General features: G+C 43.3%; 1 protein-coding gene across 2 annotated transcripts in view; it reads right to left on the bottom strand.

Annotated features, from left to right (window-relative positions):
- Nucleotides 1–21512, bottom strand: part of vav3a (vav 3 guanine nucleotide exchange factor a) — an 81147-nt gene that overhangs the window by 57958 nt on the left and 1677 nt on the right. For both annotated transcript variants that reach the window (XM_076760969.1, XM_076760970.1), the window contains exon 2: nucleotides 8731–8847. In XM_076760969.1, coding sequence (XP_076617084.1) covers nucleotides 8731–8847 — 117 coding nt within the window. The remainder of the gene's footprint in view (nucleotides 1–8730; nucleotides 8848–21512) is intronic.

The following is a 21512-nucleotide window of genomic DNA, read 5'->3' as shown; positions in this document are numbered from 1 at the left end:
TCACTGCTACCTCACACACACACACACACACACACACACACACACACACACACAGGCACGTAGGCACTCACACACACTCATATGCAAACATCTCATCCCCTTGTTTGCATTGAAAAGGTCCTTGTGGCTTTTTAAATGTCAGAGACTCCCTGTCAGAAGAACAGCTATACCTCTGCACGACCCCTGGAAATATGTGGCAATAGCTGGTAGCCTCTGTCTGAGAAGGCTGCTTGTTTTTCACCTCTCTGTGGCACATACAGGTGGTCCAAACACACATGTGAGGGCTTTACGTACACTGCTCTCGAGCCTCCCTACACACTGTACATTAAAACAGGCACGAGGGACGGATGAATCAGAATTTTTAAAAGTTCCAACACAGGCTATATTATCAGCAGATTTACCCAACTGTGGCTAATTAACTTAATTCTGCAAGCTGACAAGAACAAAGAAGAAGTTTGCACTATTTCCGCTTGGCCAAAGCTGTTTTCATCAAAGAAATCAAATCAGGGATAAAGAATAAGGAGTGGGCTGCTTTTTCTGCTCAAAACAGAGAAGTTCTGAGCACTTTGCTCTACATGAGCAAAGTGGCCGCCTCACATCAAGTAGCCAGGCTAACTGACAGACACCGAGTGAAAAGAGGTGTCGAAATCTCCGAGTTAAACTTCTCAGCTCATGATATCATTCTTTCAAGATCTGAGCAGAGACTCAGTCCTGCCAGTCCGTGAAGCTAACGTCAGCTGAAGCAGCTACAGGCTAGAGATGTGTCATTATCAGGAGTCATCAAAACACTGTCAGGTGTGATTTGGCAGCAGTTTGTCGTTGCAAGTGGACGACTATTCAGTTTTTATCTCTAATAACATGCAAATTTTGAGCTATATTTGATTATATTTGGAGTTTGCATGTTCTCCCCGTGTTCACCTGGGGTATCCTCCATAAAAAAAAAACCCTGCTAAAAACATGCAAGAAGATCACCACCTGACCAATGGTGACGATAGGAACTGGGTCCCTGGGCGCCGCTGTCAGCTGGCAGCCCACCGCTCCTGGTCCGCCGCGGAGGAAGGACTGACCAAGGATGGGTCAAATGCGGAGAAATAATTTCACATAAGCATGGCATGTGTGCATGTAGCATGCATTGTTAAAAATAAATAAAGTACATCTCTCACTCTCTCTCTCTCTCTCTCTCTCTCTCTCTCTCTCTCTCTAATGCTAAGAATACCACTGTTTTTATATCCTTATAAATAAAATCTAAATTAAAAAGAAAAGAGTCCAGCTTACTTAAAAGTCAACTTGTTGCTGACTGACTGGTTAAGAAAAAAGAGCGAATCCTGAGAGGACCTCACCAACCAGTGTTTGCGTTATTTCATCTGATTCTGTTCACCGCAGATCAGAGCAATAAACAAGCAGACCACCCAGGTCAGACGGCGGAGGGACAATATGACTCCGGTTCAGACTCAGACAAAACAAAGCCAGTGTAGAAATGGCAGAAAAGCTTAACCTCAGCTGCTGCTGGATGGACAAAGACTCTGACCTATGGTGAATAATGTAAAATGCAGTGTAGCAGCCTGACAAAGCAACAAATTCAAAACAACATATTTTGTCTGTGTATGTCAGGATGTTGGAGAGCTTTCTACAGTCATAACCAAACCCACATGCTCCCCATGACGAGCCTACTGTCTGCCTTTGTAGGATTGTGTGTGTGAGTGTGTGCAGAGCAGAAAGGCCTTGGCTTTCCAGATGAAACATCCCTGCATCTGTGGTAGGTGGTAGTTGCCACAGCTAAGACATCCAGTGTGCTCACACAGGGATGGAACAGATGTCCACAATCATCAAAGAAGTTTCTCCCTGACACCCTGAAACAATCAAAGAGACAATCCATCTCCGCAGCTGGCAACCAAAGAGGCATAGAGCGCCCTGGACGAGCAATCTTCAGCGAGCGAGGGGTGTGTGTTTGCACATGTGCGCGTGCATTCATGCCCGAGGAAAGCCAGTTGATATGAAATGTGTGATTCCAGTGGAAGCTGCTGTCATGCAGTCAGTCACTGGGAGTCCATGAATTATCCACAGCAGCTTTCAGCACAGCAGCTTTAGAGCAGGTTCCATCAAATTGTTTTGGAGGAAAATTCCAACTCCAAATGCATTGTAAGTGAAGCATGGCGGCTTTTCCACACGCAGCACCGACGCTGGAAGCCCAAGTAAAGGCACAGTGTGATTTCAGAGCAAACGTTACACTGACAGCAGAGGCTCCACCACAGCGCTGAGTGAAACTGTGATAATATAGTTCATGTTGAATCACAGTGAGAAGTGTGCAGATTTGATTCAGAGCTCCTGTTTCCCTCCTTTTAACCTCAGTCTGCTCTCACGGTGCAAAAAACGGTGTGGGTGGATTAAAGACTCTCAAAACACCAAGAGACGTGAATGTGAACAGTACAAAATGTGAACCTCACACATCCATACTGTAACTTCCTCAGTCAAGATACACGCTTGCACCTCTGTGCCATTGAAAGAATGACTTTAGCGACCAGAAATCCTGCAGACTGCCCACTAACTGATAACGATGCCTTCATTCAGTTTAGGTGTGCCGGCATGAACGATACAAATGCAATGCAGCCATTATTAATGTCACCTCTTACACCTGCATTTGACAGAGCAAAATGTCCATCAGAGAAAGGTCTGTTGTAATTGCTTTTGCACCTGTTCAGCCAAGCCGACATGCCTGCTGTGCACAGCTGCAGAAGTTTTAACCGATGTTGGTTGTTGAGGGCTACACTTGTGTGTCCAGCACACCACAAACTTACATAATTTCAGTCTTTCGTGAGTGTTTGTCTCTTTTGTTGTGTTCTCTGAGGATAGAAATTCAACTGAAACAGCATTCAGAGCATGATGGGAAAGTACGGCTGAACTATAAATGAGATAAAACAATGTGTTCTTGGAAGGTTCACGGCTCCTTAAGGTTGACAGGCTGATTTTAGGTTTAACTAAGCGACGAAGGTATTACAGAAAACCTCCTACACCAAGCTAGAAAGACTTCTCTGGTAATCCCCTTGACGATAGCACTGGTTTGGGAGGAACCGCCATCATATTCAGAGGAGGGAGGGCGGGCACTGGCAGGCCAAAATATGGGATTTTTAATGAAATACTAAAATCAACCCAATACATTGACCACCCATTACTCTCATCTCCTAATGGCAGCTATTAAAACCTGCCAGCAATTGTGGACCAGTGTTACTGCAGCTTAGCCATGCGGTGCAAAGATACACCCCAAGTCTCCATTAGCACGAAGCAGACATCTGATATCTGACCACACAGATCTGCAGCAGAGAGCACAGCTGAAGGACAAAGGAAAGAGACAGAGAGGGAGAGGTGGGGGGGGGGGGGGGGGTGGTTAGGAGATGCATCAGCCTTTAGTGGGTTTCCACAGTTAAATTTATCACAGTCAACTGAGGAGGAAGACACTAATCAATAAACCCTCTCTGTCTGTCCCTCTTCCTTTCCTTCTTTTCTTTGCCCTCCCCCCCGTCTGTCATTTTCCACCTCCCCCATCCAAAAAAAAAAAAAAACAATCAGCATCTTCATCCACCTAAAACTGCTCGAGAGCCAGGGGTGGCAGATGGTAATAAAGACGAGCCCACCGGCGCTGACTTGACATTGTCTTTGCATGCAGTTTAACTTTGACAAAAGAGTCAGGGCTGAAGCTTTCAAACATGCTCTTGCGCATAAGAACGCCGGGGTGAACTTTATTTATTTATACTTTATTATATCAACAGATCGACGAGAAGGATCCTTTCCAATCAAAGCCGGAGTCACACTCACTGTAGACACAGACGGAGTGTCGAGGGAGGGTTTACTGCTTCAAAACAAGTGCGGGCTCAAGCGGTGGGAGGAACATTCAAACCGTTCTGCGTCTGATTAATGAAACTGCCTGTCTTCAGTAAACATGAGGTGATTTCATTGCAGATGGATGAATAGAACGCAGCTGCAAAAACAAGAGCATGCCGCATCAATTTCTTATTGCCAGATTATTTACATTCTATGCAGCTAAACACATGCAGGTGTGAAATCTCCTGGACCATGTGAAGGAAGTTGCGGTGCAGCAAAATTTGCATATTCTACAGAATGGAACGTAGCAAATGAGCTGAGGTTAGTTTAGCATGTAGGAATCAGCCCACATGAAGCCCACGGTGTTCATCAATCATCCAGATGTGCTGCGCGTCCTCACTGCCTGTCTTTGAGATTTTAACTAGAGTGGCTTAACGATAATTTTCATGAAATTCAGAATATGTAAAACTTCCATCTGGCCAAAAATAATGCAATTTCACAAGACAATAGAAAATAATTGAAATGAATCGTTTGAGACGATGGAAAATCGACTCGCGAACATCAATGCTACATGAGCAGTCAGTTACCTTATCGTAGCATTAATACCTGGCTCGCCCAAACACTGCAGCGACAGGCATCATTACAGCTCACAAAACTCCCTGCACGTTACCAAGCAACTAGCAGAGACTCAGGGAAGCTACTGCGTGTTACCTAGTCAGCATTTACGGTGTTGGTGTGTGGATTTTGTTATATTTGGTCCCCCTTTTTCCAGTCTTCATGCGAATATAAGCAAAATCTTCCTTTAATAAAATCTAATTCCAATGATAATATGTATACTTTACATACTGTACAGAATTAAATCAGCATTTGTAGCTATGAATTAATATCAATAAATAGCAGGATTAGCGGTGAAATTAGCATATATCAATTTTAATGATGCTATAATGAATGAAGGCGCCTACAGCTGTTTTACTTATGTTTAAATAAACAAAAGCTTTAAAAAGCATCACCAATTTGCTTTATCGTAATAGCTACGTTGTGCGTTTATTAGCTAATATACTGTTTCACACCGTTTGAGGTGAGAATGTGTGTGCTGATGAATGAGGCTGCGCTGTCACTTTAACAAGCAGGTCTGTGGTCAGTGAGAACATCTTACATCCGAACAGCTGTGTGAAAAGCACAGCAGCAAGTTAGTATGTTCCTCAATTAACATATGCTCCATTATCTCATAGTCCGGCCCGTGACACTCAAGTTTTCCAAGCACTGTGCAACTGTCCATCATGTGAGCGTGAGTATGGAAAGCTCCTGTCAGCACTCTGATGCTATTTTGAAACCAGCTGATACAAGACGACCGGAATTAGCAATAAAATAGAAGTGAGGCATTAGTCACTCACTCTCAGGGATGATGAGGGCAGCATGCACTTTCAGTCATATCACAAGCAAGGATACATCACCTGTGTTACGTCAGACTGCATACTCTATTCGCTGTATAGAGACACTGTGAAACACCGTTTTGTGTTTGGTCTCCTTCATCAAATAGCCACCAAAGAGCAAGAGATATTGTAGCTCTCAATATTGTCTCTGAGCTCTGGTGCTCTCTCACCCTTCCTCTCTCTCTCTCTCTCTCTCTCTCTCTGCCTAGGTGTGTATCAGTGTGTGTGTGCATGCTCTGCACAGCCAAGTTTCTCTTCTCCCTCCAGACCCCACAACCCTCCATGTGTCTACAGGACAGATGCGCAAACCAGATGTTGTGCACTGAGGGGAAAGGGCTGCAGACAGACCTACTGTATTTGTCAGTTTTCCTGGTGTTGCAGTGTGGTACGAATCACCAACTCGTCAAAAGCTGTTGGTCAGACGTATTAGCATTATCACAGATTCACATCTCCTTTTGAGTCTGGTCATGCTTATTAAGCCCTGGATCTCATCAGAGACTCCTCCTTTGCTGCTGGATTCCTTCCCGGCTTTTAAAACAGAGGAGTCGAGAAGGATTTTCAGGCTGTATGGTAAAGGTGGTCTCATGTGAGCTCAGCTCAAAACATGTCCGGTATAACGACGGGCAGAAAAATACCTTACGGTTATACAACAGTTAAGAGAGATCCAGCACGTGTTTCCTCACACAGCCTCCATCAAGACTACCACACAAACTTTAAAATAAACGGGCATGCTTGATGTTTTATTCAGCAGCAATCCAGCAGCTATTTTTAAAGCAAAATTTAAAAAAAAAATGGTGGAATTGCAGGTGAGTGGCAGCTTCGCCCGTTCCCCTCCTCTCCTCACTCCATTAGCCTCTGCGGAGCCAGCCAACCGAGGATTACAGGGCCGGCTTGCTGTCTCATTTCAGAGATGTTAAATTCACTCTGGGCAATGTGGGATTCACTCAAGAGAGTCATCAAAGTGTTGTGCTTGAGTAAACTGAAATCGCTAAAGGGAATGAGGATGAAATTGGACGTCATGAAATCTGCACAGGAGTCTGTGCTTGAAAAGGGTTTATCATCTCATCTTGAAACTGGCCAGGAAGAAAGCGAAAACCCAACTGGACAGGGAAATTCAACCTCACCGAGTGCTGATGTTAAGCCACTTAGCGTGAAGTTATGATAAGAGCTATCAGGGAAAAGAGCTTTTGAGTGTAAAATCCTCAGAACAGATTCCGTTCAGAGCTCCGACTGCTTCAACTGAAGGAGAAATGTTTAACATTAAACCGATACTCCAAAACTCTCTACATGCAGCTGCAGCCTGTTAGCTTAGCAGAAACAGCTAGCCTGGCTCTGAACACATTATACTCTCTTTGTTTAATCTGCCACGTAAACCAAGTAAAGCCACTAACTGCTCTTCTTACACTCAGCAAAGCTAACTGGCTTCCTGCTGTGGCTTCAAATTTAGCGCACAGATGTGAGTTGCACTGACAATCTCATCTAACTCTCACCTTAAAAGTGAACAGACACACTCCCTCAAATGTTGAACCTGAACACATCACGCCAATGGCTGTGACACATGTAGCCCTTCCTGTTGTAAATCCATGTGGTTAATTATTGTGATTTAGTGATTTTTCTATGTGGGCTTTTCCAGCAGCAGCTTCAGCCCATAAAACTTTGTCAAAGTGTTGATTTAAAATTCAGACAGGGGCTGAAATTTTAAAGGAAAAGCACACTTACAAAGATTGAGTAAATCTACGGAGCCCCCCGCAGCAACATTTCAGGGGCAAGCACAAAGATTTGTATTTGCATATCCTCATTCGCTGAGCCATTGTTTGGTCCTTCTGATTTTCTGTGAAAATATTTCCAAATGAAGGCGAAGACCGTCCAAATGTGTTTTAATTATAGTTGATGATTCACAGCTACTTAATTCAGCTCGGCACAACAGCAAAAATGAGCGTTCGGGTAGGGACAGAAAGGCATTATTGACCATATTCCTCATTTTCCCTTATCTATATTTAGAGATATTTTTTCTGTGGTGCACTGTAAGGTTGGCGGCACTCATTTCATACATATTACATCAACAGTTCATCTGAGAGACAGTATTAACATATCTTTTGCAAGTCAAAGCGTTTGTTAAATGAATATTTTACAGTGGATGTTGGCCAATTACATACGCTAACACCAAAATCAGGAGTCAATCTCAACTGGGAGCACTTATAGAATTTTGCCAATTATGTTCTAATCGATGGACAGATGAGTTGAAAAGTTCAGTCAAATAAGCAGATGATCTGTTTTACGAGGACAAAGTTGACACATATTCAACAAAAGCTTGCCATTTCACAAGCTGCTGCCTTTCGTAAACTCTTTTCTGGTGTATCTGCCTGATGTCTGTCCACGAAAAGGGAAGTTCAGAAAGACTGTTTCTATTCATCATAAAGCACTCGTTTTCATACTGCAGGACGTGGTCTTGTTCTCTCATAACTACCACGTGAAAATTGCTAATAAGTGGGCAGCAAAATAGAAAGCAAAATAAGTTCTTTTTTATTAGAGATCAGCTCTGTCTGACGTCTGTTTTTGATGTTTGGTGATGATATGATGCTGCTGATTATAATATTATCATACCATTATCATACCTGTTGGTGTCAGTGGAGCATTTTTGGCTTCCCGAACATCACTTCTTCATTTACCATGAATAAATGGAGGATGATGACACCTTGTCAATCAGCGTGTCTCTGCGTCTTCCCATTTTTCTCCCACTGACACATGCACACATTTTAAGCTAGGATACACCACTCCGGTGTCTCGTAAACGCCTGCCATCATGTGCGCCGTGGGTCCAGCAGCAGCGTCTCTCTGCTCAAGGCTACGATTTCTAATTAAACCTCCTGAGGACTTCATGAGAGCTGTCAAAGAGCCGCAGACAGTTTCACTACAGGCAGAGACGGAGAGTATCAAAGTAATGAACCCGAGGCCAGACTGTTAACCCCTCATAAAAACCTGCACGTTGAGGCCTTTTCACTCTAATGAGAGGAAGTGATTAAACTGCTGGGTCATGTTGCTGACTTCAGCTTTAGCTCAGAGAATGAAGAAAGCTGCTATATATTCTAAAACTGTGTTTGTAAGCACCCGCAATGCCAGCGAGAACATCTACTCACTGATCTACTAATTGACATTGACACTGCTGTTACAACGACAGGTTGAACTCAACAAAGATCATCCAAAGTTTGGCTGAAATATCAAAGGCCAGGCTTGTATAATGCATGCATATCCCAAGACCTTCATTAAAATTTCACATCCAAGTCCAAGATAAAGGAACGCTTTCACTGAGAAATAATTTTAACTCAGCTCCATGGCTTCCACCCAAAGACAAGAGTAGGCGGAAGAGCACATTTTGACTAATTCAGTTCAGTCTTTGGGGACAGCTGGCAAACACAGTGAGGGTTGGTGCAGGCTGTCGTCGCCTCCGTCTCATTCTGCATCACCGAGCAATGCTGCCTTACCTTTCCAAAGTCCCTGACGTCAAAAAGGTCAAAGGCCTCGAACAGCTCGCTCTTCTTGATGCCGAACGTCTCGCTGCATACTGCCAGGAAAGTCCTGATGTTCTTCAGGCACAGGAACTGTGTTGGGAAGAAAGAAATCACACAGTGTGTTAATATCTTTCATTTTCATTGTGAAAAAGCCGCATGTCTATTCTTAATTCCAGTGAATGGGCTCAGATACTTCTGCTTTTTGATTCTGCCTGCTAGTTTTTAAGTTGGCTGTCTAATGAGGGCATGCAGCTGAGGAACTGCTCGACACACTGGAGGACCACAGCTCTAAAAGATAGATGAATCAGTGTTTATGGGCACCGTGAGAGTGTCTTGTTTCATTAATATGATGCATTTCCTGTTGAAATGGGACAGTGGAGTGCTGCATAATTACAAAGACATAATTCAACAGTGCAGGGAGAGAACGGAAGAGATCTTATTTATTCCTGCTGGTACAGTGTGACACAACCACTCAGATACTGTACAACCAAAAGAAACCAAATGATTGCTTTTCATCTTATATTATTTGTCTACATAAATGATGATCGTGCTGCACTTTCAATCCGTCTGTGCTGCCCAGTTCTCTTGTCATGATGATAGCATATTGATGTTAGCATTTAGCTCAAAGCCTTACTGTGTACAGCCTCACAGAGCCGCTTGCATGGCTGTTAGTCACATTACGTATATCTTCGATTTCTGTACTGCTATGTTTTAATAGTTATTGGCCAACGTATAAACAGATATCTTAGTTTATTTCTTTCATTTTTGTCATCTGTTGGGATGAATTGGATGGACCTAAATTCAATATTATGTTATGACAGTTCAATATGAGTCCTGGATTCATTTCCACAGAGAGTAACAAGGTTGTTGCCGACAATAAGTACGTTACTTATTGTCGGCAACAACCTCTATGGCAGAGGAAAACGAAAGGTCAGCAAAGTCTTCTTCAGCTAATTTTTATACACTGTGAGCTTAATTACGGCTGAGGATGCACCTTGACCCAAGAAAATTAAATCAAACAATCAATAAGTAACTCCTCTAATAAACAAGGTCATTTACTGAGGAGGCGGGCGTTTTCCGCCTCGTCTGCAACCTAAATCTTGCAGTAATGATGTTAATGGGCTTCACCCAGAGACGATTTATCCACATTACGCCGCAGTTAGCACTGAATGCTTCTCAAGAACATGAGTGAAACTGAAGAAACTGGGGGTAAATGCCAATGAAACTGAGAACACTGGAGGGAAAGCCACAGTAATAAGTCTTAAGGTTCTTCATGAGTGGTGGGGGGGCGGCATGTCATCATGCTGCAGTGAGCCAATGTGCAGCATCTGTGACTTACACCAATTAACCTTCCTGTAGTTGACACAGGATGGAATAAAACACTGAAAACTGTCTGATCTGTACATTATTAACATTATTGTTCATTTGCAATGCAGAGTAGAATCGGGATGAGAAGCTGCTCTTTTTTTCAGATCTTGTTTAGCTAATATTGTCAATTGTTAATGTTTGCCTGTCACAAGGAGATCATTACACACGGGCAATGTGGCTTCATCCAAAGAGATGCCTGCATGATGGAACTGGTACAGAGTGACATCAGTGTCAATATTGACATGCGGGGAACAAAGACAACAAAATGTCACAGCCAACACAAAGGAACGCTGCAGCTGCGTGGTTGTGGCTTGTGCTTTTGAGCAGCGAGGCGTTATGACTTCACCAGTACAAGAGACCGACATCTAAAAAGAACAAAGACAAATGAAGGTGTCGGATTGTTGTGCACACAGACTAAACAACTAAAACAGCGCAAGAAAAAGTGGCAGTTAAATTGGCAGCTACCGAGGGAAGCTACTCGCAGTTAGCACTAAATGCTGCTCAAGCTCAGTTCTTATTTTAAGTTTTCTGTCAGTTTGTCAACTCTCTACACCTCAAAATGACATTTAGTCAAATTACTGCACCAGAGATAAGTTTCCCTATAACCACGCCTCTTCATCATCATCATCATCCCGTTCTTCTTTTTCTTCTTAAGTAACACATTTACAGGAAATGAATTTCATTAGCTCGTTCCTGTTTCTCAAAAAGAGCGCAACCCTGCACCGTGTCGTCACTGTGCGGACTGTCATCATGTCCGACAACCTTTGAGAACATAATTCAGCTTCATCTCGACAAACAAAGCGCTAAGAATAAGCAAAGTAGTCGGATTTACTCTGCTATTCATGACACACCTGCGTCCTTGTGGTGCAAAGCAATATCAGATATGTCTGCAAGGTACATGTCCATGCATCAAATATAAAATGCCTCCCCACTCCAATTGAATTAGGCTTTACAGATGGTTTCACAAGAGAGAGAAAAGCCCCCAGCCAGTGAGCTTCAGATAAGAGGCAGCGAGCGAGCAGTGAGTGAATAATATTGAATGTTTACACTTGTACACATCACTTTCTTTTATCAGACAAGCACATCTTGCCTGCCTGGAGTCTCTGGAGAGTCCCAAAGGACCTTGGTATATTATCTGAGGGAAGCAGATTCACAGAGCGCATATGAAAGACAGTGTCTCTGCTGCGCTGAAGACAGTAGAGGGGGAATTGTATTAACAAGAGCGCAGCAGCATGAGGCAACTAGTAACTGTGCCACTGGCAGCTTTTCTTCTGCATTAGTGGCTCTCTGGGGTCGTTCAGGAAGCGAATGGTCTCATGTGTGCATGAGCATGCGTGTGTGTGCGTGTGTGTGTGTGTGTGCGTGCGTGTGTGGATGTATTTTTGCATGCATGTGTTGTCGCCTGCGTATGTATGCATTAGGCTAAAATAGAGACGTTCGCAGCTTATGAATAAAAATGAATTTTGCTTGTTATACTTCAGCTTTGAAAGGATCGTTTTGTGAAATACACATTTGCTTTCTTGTAGAGAGCAAATTGAAACCACTCTCATGTCTGTATGGTAAATATGAAGCTACCCCCAAAAGCCAATTAGCTTAGCTTAGCTCAAAGAGTGGAAAGAGCTAGCCAGGCTCTCTCATAGTAAAACAATCCATCAACCAGCTCATCTAAAGCTTACATCTTGTTTGTTTAATCCGTACAAAAAAGTGTAAAAATGACTATTTCTGGTTTTAAAGTTGCCTTTTTATAACCTTAATTTAGACAGGAAAGCTTCACTGAGATCATTGCCCTGTTTTTCTCTACAAATATCTCTGTTTCTTGGCTGTAAGAGAAAACAAACGAGACATAATGTTTTAATTAGTTATATCTCAATCCTTGCTAGCTAATTCCCCCAGCTTCCTGTCTTTGTGCTAAGCTAACTGGCCAAAGCTTCATGTTTAATGTACGGGCAGCGGATTGGTATGTGCCCAAATTAGTTCTTTAAAGCTTAAATAAAATGTGAACTGTTGAGCAAAAGAAAATAACTGCATCCACTTATGAAGATGTGATGCAGTTGAAAAGTTTGGGAAAAACTTGTGAGTGGACGTCTAGATGAAACTTTTAGGTCAAATAAGCTACAAGCTATAAAGAAATAAAGCCTAAATGTGAAAGTGAAATCCAAATACTCCGAACAATGTTAGTATACCTACTGCAGCATTTCAGTGTAACCTGCAAATAACCTCATTGTGCAGAATAAGGAATTAAGGCCAGATTATGCTGCAACATCTCAGCAGCGAGCTGCAAACACACCAGTCTGAAAACGCATATGTTACACAAGGCCAGTGTACGGAGGGCTTAAAATCCCACCAGTGCATTTCATCTCCCAGACCAACCATCTGGAATATAAGAGGAAAAAATATTCCTGTAAGACAAGCCATCTCACCGCTGTGCTTTTGATATGAGCCAGGCCGTGCTCTGTATCCACAATAAGCATCCAGTTTCTGCTTATATATTCCTTGGTACAAGTCAAAGCTCCATAGCAACAAGCTGGAGCCTTTTATGGGCCCCGTGCGTATCGTGGAGCTTAATGAAACCCTGTTCTTGTTCTCTCATAGATCCATGGAGTGAAAGACAGTCAGAGTTTGGCCATATTACTGCTTAAACCTGAGCACCAATTAAAGGCAATTAAATGGATGCAGAGGAAATCAAGACCTGTGCAAAGAATCTCATTTGGTCGTTAAAAGCTCTCTCTCTCTGTCCGATTGACAGCAGTGTGGGAAAGTAAAGAGGAGACCATGCTTAAGCAATATAAAGGCGGAAAAATGGCAATAAGACATATGTCTGTCAGTTTTAAACCCCTGCTGGATTACGTAGCTGAGATATTGTGTCCGGAGTGAATGACATAATGTGCGCAGGCCTGATCTGTGGAGCTCTTTTGTCCAGACTCATAACCGGTGGGTGACACATCACTATCCAAGCGATCGGGTCACATCCATGTCATGTTGGAGCTTTTGTCAGCTGTGTAACCAGGAAATGGGTGGTGGATCGTAGGCGAAGGTCTGCTGCTCTCTTTCAGTTTGAGGTTGGGGGTCATCACAGCAGACAGCCTGGCGAGACACCCAGGCTTACTTATCTTAATGGAACATTGTAAGCATTATGCTGCCGTGGTCAGCAGCTTTTCATTGCAGCAATATAGTTTTGGTATATATATATTTATATATATATATACAGTGTAAAGGTTTGCTTAACTGTGAAACGAGCTGCTTGTTTGGTTGCAGTGAAGACCCACAGCCATGACTGAAAAACATGTGCCGTTGATGTAGCATGCAGATGGTCTTTCCAGTCACTTTTTCCAGTGGCTTTTCGTGACTCTGAATATCCCCTGCTAGCTGGTGACAGCCTCTTTATCACCTCTTTACTGGATCACGTTTCCGGTCAGGGATTGTTGTGTTTTTTCAGGAGGGGGGAGGATTAGAATGGTGTGTCCAGGAGATGGCTCTATGTGTTTCTCCTGCTAATGCCTCCATTCAGTGTATCCAGTACTTGTGGGTGACAAACAATATCCTAAAGTGAGAATTTAAATGTGTAATGTGACAGGAGTTATTCATAGCAACAAACCCACAGACAGTTACCACTAGAATCTGCTGTTCCCCTCCACTCTGCACAGCGTTTGAGCATCCTTCAGCTCCTTGTTTTGGCTTGGCAGCTGTTTCCCTTGATAAACCCACTATATGCTACCTGTCCAGCGGCAAAGAGCAGACAGACAAAGTTAGCAACAGGCTTGCAAACATGGCGGAGCATTTAGCATCTGATCAGCTTGATTTTTCCTTCTAGAGTTTATGGAAACCAACACAGAACTTAAAGAAGACGGAATATTGGGCTTACTTGCTCACTTTGTCAGGTGACCCGAACCATGACTCGCACGCATGAATGCTAATTGGTCTGCTGGATGTGTTGATAAGCCCTATTGGTTAACAAGTTCACTGTATCAAATTTCTAAGGTGATACTACAACCCTGATTCCAAAAAGGCTGTAAAATTTAAATAACACAGGAATTGTTTATTGTTTTTGACATTAATGTTTGATCTCATCAGCTTCATTGATTTTTATAAATATCTGCTTATTCTGAATTTGATGCAGGAACACGTTTCAAACAAGTTGGGACAGGAGCAAGAAAAGACTGGGAAAGTGGTGAAATGTTCCAAAAACACCTGTTTGGAACATTCCACAGGTAAACAGGCTCATTGGTAACAGGTGATAGGTGTTTGCAGCAGACTGCTGTACGTAGATGCTCCAAGCCACATGGCTATATTCTCTTAGAGCGGCCAGCAACCCTGAACATTTCAAGACAACCTTCTCTTCACAAGCTTCTGTTGCCCGAGCACATTTTTAAAACAATCTGCACATACTGAAGCATCACAGGAACACAGCTAAACCTCTTCCTCATCGTTTGCTTTGGCAAACAATGAACACTGCTCGGTCTCAGCAGGTGAAACCTTTCTGTCACCCCCTGCTCACCACTGATACAGTGTTCAAACAGCCGAACATACAGAGCAGGTGTTGTCACTTACATGTTTTAATGCTATCTGTGCTGCTGCACTGAGGTGTCAATCACCTCACTCATCTACGCTCTCAAAGTCGTCTGACGACATTAACATAAATAAATGGAAATGGGAGGCAAACTGCGGCAACGTTCAAAATGAACGATCTCAGAAAGAATTGCAGATGACAGAAAACTGGCCTCCTGACATTTCTGCTCCACAGCACCCGAACATGTATGAGTGGGTTTTGGAAAAGCTTTGATTTCCCCATTCACACGCTCAGATTCTTTCATGTAATGACAATGAGGCAATAAGGGAAAACCCAACTCCCTCCAACCCCCCCCCCCAAACCCTTCCACCTCTGTACCTCCCCCACGACACCAATAAGTGTCTCAGAAGCCATTTTCCATTAAATCCTGGTTTTAACCCCAATGACCCCCACAGATACACAAAGCTTACTCCATCCCCCCCGCTAGATAAGGGAATTGAATTAGTGTTACAGCGTGAGATATGAACCCTTTTAGCTACAGCATCATATGTTTTAGCTCAACTGCGTGTGATCGGCTCTAAAGAAGGCTCATATACGTAAAGTATGGGTGGTAGAGAGTGAATGTAGCATTGAATGTCACACAAACTGTGCAACACACAAAATAAAATGTACCCAGTGAATGCACAAACACTGAAGCGTGAACGGTGAGCAGACAGCATCCCTCCTCCTCCTCCTCCTCCTCATCCTTCCCCTGATTTTCTACCTCTTGGAAGATTGTGTGTGAATAATGCTCTGCTGGGCTATTTGACAGAGCTTGGTCAAGTGCTGCCTGATCTATGTGTGTGTGTGTGTGTGTGTGTCTTGGCCCATTCAGGTGTGGTGCTTTGGCCCATATGGGGTTTTTGCAAAGGCTGATACACCAATCAGTGGTGATATTTTTTGGATTTAAGCTGTTAAAAGTAAAATGTTAAGAGCCAGAGCCTTCAAGGAAATTGCGTCATAAAATTCTATATATGCTGTATCCATGATGACAGCAACGGAAAGACTCGTGCATGGCCCTCTCCCGTATCCCCTGTGTGTGCTACGACTATAGTCGCCGCTATTCCTACTCTATTGTACTCTTCCCCTCTCTGTCTCCATTACACAAATAAGGACGTTCCCACTTCCACCAGACAGCAGTCGTCCATCACTTCCAACCTGAGTCGCTCAGAGCAGGACGCCTTGTTCCTGCTGAAGAAGACATGCGCTCAATAACGCGCAGCAGGCGTTATCCATACCCATATAGGGTCCACACACTAGCACATACACAAAAGTCACATATGTTATACACACAAAAGGTATACACAGGTGTATTAATGTCTACTCATGTATAGCGGTTTTGGAAAGTCTTAAATCTTGATACAGCGCTCTCCAGCTCGCTTGGCTCCGGGTTTCCACTGCAGTGAATCTGACAGTCAAAGGTTGCAGACACACTGCTGCGGGCGATGACCATAGGTGCATGTTGGTATCATCTGGATCTTCAATCCCTGACTGCTCCCTGTCGTCTAGATAGCATCTTGACATTCCCATTAAGCTAAGAAAGGGCAAAACTGCAATTACCATTTGTTGCTGTCACTAGTTAAGTTTTCCTAATTATACTGCATGCTGAGCGGTCTCCTCTCATGTTAATAAGCCCCTGACTACCCTTAAAATGTCACTTATGATGATGATTGTTTGCCAGTAAAGACAATAGACTGTATTGACATTCTCAAGAGCTTTTAGAGCACTCAACAGTGATTAACTGATGCAGCCAAGGCAGAATTGAGTAACATAATAAAGATTGATCGCAGGTACATTCCCCACCTCTGAATATCTCCTAATGAAATCAGAATATACATTATCTGTGCTATAATGTGTGCTCGAACATAGCCTTTACCGGTTGGCTGTGGCGCAGGCTTGTTACCTTGGTGATGGAATGAAAGGTCAGTTCGCTCTGTGCGAGTGTAGGTGCACAAGCGAGTTCTTGTCTTTGCAAATATCTGTGTCACTGTACATAAAGCAGCACATGAATACGCACATCATCGTGATGACATGGTGGAACAAACCAGTGCGAGCGCATTACGCTGCGCCGTAATTGTAAATGGGAGGCCGCGGTGCTTCGTTCTGACGCGGCACGCATGGCTGCAGTAATGTGGTGTTTACACACTGACAGGTGCAATCCTTTCTTCAAAATAAATCAGCGAGGGCAGCCGAGCCACAGTAACTCAGGGATCTTCACCAAGGGATTCAGAAGCTGCGTCTGAAGGCTGGCAAACGGCATACTAACGCTATTTGCGGTATGCAAATGTAGCAGGGTAAAGGCACGAGTATGCATGCGACATACATGAGAATGTTAAGTATGGAGTGTGGTCACTGAAATCTGACCCATGATATTATTACACCTTATTGTTCCCATAGAAACAACCCAGAAAGGGGCATTTTGTACACATCTGAAATGTCTTCTAGCGTTCAGGCCACATCCACTTGCATATTTAAGTGGGATTACAGGTAGAAAGTGCTACAGACTGCGTTCTGGTACGCAGTTAAGAAGTTTTTGAATGGACTAAAACTCAGACACAACTTTGGATGTTGCACTTTGGTTTGTCGCCACCACAAGAAAAGAATATTTCAGATATTAATTAGTCTCACTGTATTGTAAACCAAACCACAGTAAAGCATCGGGTTAGTCTACTAAAAAAAAAAAGCAATCCCACAAAATGGCCTGAAAATGCCAAATTACAAAATTGGTGTCAGTGTGTGTGTCTATAAATGTATTTATAACATTCTGGACTTTACTGCTTCTCTAATAGGCCTTTTTCAGAGAAGACAAGCACAAGTGTTACTAATAACATTAACAATGCCTCCGGTCTCTCATCCAAGAGTGTGGACATGAATTATGGGAGAGAAGAAGAGTCTATGTGTGTGATGAGAGTCACATACAGTGATGCATTAAGTATTAATAACCTCTTCACCACATCACTTTATATGGTTGCACCTCACTTGTCTGTGACCTTATTCTGGTTTATGACAGAGTACCCTACATCTTAGTTAGTTTACAAATCCCACATAGGCTTTATCCTTCTCATCTGAACCCTACCTATAAAATTTACACAGTGAACGAAACACCTTACATGCTGACATTTATTTTCCATTTTTACAGGGAATCACAATCTGGGATGTCGCTGCAAGTGCTCGCTCCTGTTTCCTGAGCCCATATGACTTGCAGAGGTCTTAATCTGCAGGGACCGAAGGAAAATGAAGACGTTTTCTCTCTCTGCTGCTCTCATTCTCCCACGCTATCTCTTGCTAACTTTTTGTCTGTGCGAGTGATGAGCCAGCCTCAGAGCCTTTGAAGCTCGCTGTTTGGAGTGTTCGCTGTGTGAAACCGACTTTTCTCTTCATTGTTTGACAGCACCGAATTCTGGTCTCAGCTTGATAAAATATACATACGTACCGTGTATAATGTATAATGGTATTCTCTAAGTGTGCTGTACGCACACATGCGGTACGCCTGCCAAAGCCTTCATGCTCGGACCAGTTTTCTGATTGGAACAACACACCTGCTGCATACCTGCTGCATTGATGCTGTAGTTATCTTCTCTTGTGATGACAGCTTTTCATATATGTGCCTTAAAACATGCTTTTGCACAATAATCATGTGTCAGCAGTAGGTCAGTCATAAATATGCTCTGATGGTGATGACGATGATTGAATAATGATAAATGTGCCTTCATGGCATCTCTGCGCTGAATCTGTGTGAAATATACGAAGTGTTTTCTCTTGTTTTTCTGTGTTTTGATGCACTTTGTTGCTCTGTGAGAGACTTTATGCCGTGTGACGCTCGTTAAAATTAGGCCTGACTCTTGCTCATTCTCTTGTCTTTCTCTCACTTTCACTTTCCGAAAGTGGTGAACAGGCCTTGAGGTTTTTGAAGACGGCTCTATGAAGAGCAAACTGGGGTTTTTTTGTTGTTTTTTTGGTTTGTTGCTTTTTTTTCTGCGTGAAGAAAGAGGCGGCTTTTCTCCTCATTGTGTCTGACATCTCAGTGCTTTGGTGTGAGCTTGATCGAGGGCATGCTTAGTTTCACTTCCTTCCTCTATTCCATTTCCTGATTTCCTGTGCATGCTGAGGCTCATGGCTGGTCTGTGTGAGAGGTTTTCAGCCGCCGGTGCGTTCGCAACAATTTGTCTCACTCTGAGTCTGCAATTTATAATCCTGTGTCATGGAAAACAAGGTGAAAGTAGGTTTAACAAGTTAGGGGTGTCCTGGTGAATATCAGGATTAAAATTTCAACCAAATAATATGATTACATATATTTTAAACCCAACACAACCTTAGTTTTATGTACTTAACCAGCTGCTTGTGTGTTAGAGCTGAGTGCATCAATGGCTGCCTCGTTCTCTGCCACATTCTGCTGGGTTGTTTTTAGAGCGCTGCTTTGATAGCAGCATTATGACAGGAAGAAAAAAACAGCCATACAAAGGAGGTTAATGTCCTCACTACCAACTCACCAGCCCAAACGTTTCAAGAGACAGAAGGACAGAAAAGAGTCCATGCTGCTGCTTGTTTGACCACATGGCCGGTTTGTTGCGCCATGACAAGCAATCCATAGTTCCTCTTCACGCTAAGCCGCTGATTTTCACCAAGTTAGACAAAAAACAACTACTGATTATGTGGTGTTTTCTCTGGTAGAAAAGCAAAATACAGCAGTTGCTGTGGTCCAGCTATGTCTAGACTATGTAATTGGTTCATTACAGTCCTGTAAAACAGTGATCAAAGGATGAACGTTTTGCTTTGCACTGACCCTCTGCTCTTAACTACAACTTTGAGCTCCTCATTCTAAACAGTTATTGTAAGCCTTCTAAATTGCACAGTTTCATGCACATATGCACAGAGTACACGTAGCCTACTCGACCCATATATCATTCATGATAAGAGAGCACAGATCAAGTTATTTAATCAGTAAATAGACCTATCCCACTGATTTTACTTCAAGCAGTTTGCTTGCTCTTTGTCCCCCTTACATGAGGCCATTTCTAAACAGAACTGACGCACTATGTGGCCCATGCAAATCTCTGAAAACACAATTAATGTTGCAGAATGAGGAGCAGCCCGCCCTGATGCTAACATCACACATGTGAGCCCTCCAGAGCCTCTTGTGCATTGTGCTTTGATAACACGGCTAACAGCGCAGCAGGCTAGCCCTTCAGGGCCCTTTATGTCCTCTGAGATGTGTCTATGGGGGCCAGACAGGCTCTTTGTAGCCCTGTCCCTTCACTGCCTTTGTCTTTCCATCTCATGGGTCCCACGGGTGAGGCCACAGTGGCATCCCATGTGTTATTACTAGCCAATGATAAAGTAGCTGCCACGGCCCTCATGAATTATGCAGGAAGAAAAAGGGAAGCAACTCCACCCTCAGTTATGTAAATTTAACTTTGAGGAGACAGAGGGAGGGGTAAAGTTGCTGGGGGGGGGCGTTTACTCCCATTTTTAGATGAACAGTGATGTGCTCACAGAGGAGCTGATATCCAGCATCATGCAGTGTTGTTAGGTGTGACAGGGGAAGCCGCGAGTCATGATCTACTGACACACATTTGAGGTAGTAGAGACCCAGACCAAATATTTCATATTCCAATTAATCATTTGCAAAATATCTGAATGTATATGTTGCCACTAACTGAACCCACAGCAGTAGGTCATGACAGTGTTTGCGGTTATAAGCTCTGTCTAGTAGGTTTTCCCCATTAAAAATTCTATGGTGAACTATAAGTGGTACACTTTACATCTCTGGGGGATTTTTTTTAACAAAAAGACAAACTACAGTAGGTGGTTTTCATGAGCAGTTACAACCACAATGGTTGATCGGGCAAAGATATGAGCAACACCAAAAAACCCAAAAGTAAGAAAGAGGAAGAGTTCATGCTAAGCACTAGACATTCATTTGGCACACGACCCCCGGGAAAAGTAAGTCAAAAACATTGTAGTAACAACCCCTTAGCACACTTGAACTTGCACATGTGCTCTGGGCATGTATGGGATTGTGCCTACGCCTACAACACAGCTAATTCACCTGTGAATGTTGCTTCATCTCTGCCTCGGTGTGAGTAAGCCACCCAGCCATGCATAAAACAAACTCTGCCTATAAATAACCCAGTCTGGGCCGGGCCAGGCCAGGCCAGGCACTGAAGTATGGTTCACAACCCCTTCACACGCATGGCAGCTCCATTGTCTGCCTGTATGTCATGACCGACAGCAAACACTGACCTATTGATGGCTCTCCATCAGTAATTGCATTGGTGCTAGAATAACTTCTAACGGTAAATGGACCAATCAGCTTCTCCTCTTACACTCCCAATCTAGTTTTCTCTGAAATCTCTGAGTAAACAGATCCCTGAATACTTGATTCCCATTGCCATTGATGACATTAAAATCCTCTGTGCTGTTTTAAATTGTCCACTTCACCTGTGTGCTCCCGCTGAACCCAATTAGATCGTGAAAGAACCATAACTGCATATCATATTGACCGTCCGACTGTGACATTGGGAGTTGGGAGCACTTCTTTCCAGGAAATAAACCTAATCCCCCTCTCTTTCAGCCGTGCAGTACATCCATAGAACTGCTTCAACCATTAATCACCTGTTTTGGATCAGTCGAGAGCATTGCGGCATCCATTACAGAGTAATATACTGTAGTCTCTGTGTTACTGGTACAGTCTAATTTTACAGCAGATCTGCAGGCTCAGTAGGTGAGTGTCTACCTCACTGTGCGTTGTCACCGAGCCAGACACCCAGATTCGCTGTTATGAAGGCGAATATTAATCTGGTCATGGCTCCGGCTGTCCTGTTATTGAAGCAGATGGTAT

This window comes from Chaetodon auriga, chromosome 21, assembly GCF_051107435.1.
Source record: "Chaetodon auriga isolate fChaAug3 chromosome 21, fChaAug3.hap1, whole genome shotgun sequence".
NCBI lineage: Eukaryota > Metazoa > Chordata > Actinopteri > Chaetodontiformes > Chaetodontidae > Chaetodon > Chaetodon auriga.
The sequence above is the reverse complement of the archived record's forward strand: the minus strand, read 5'-3'. Positions and strand labels throughout refer to the sequence as shown.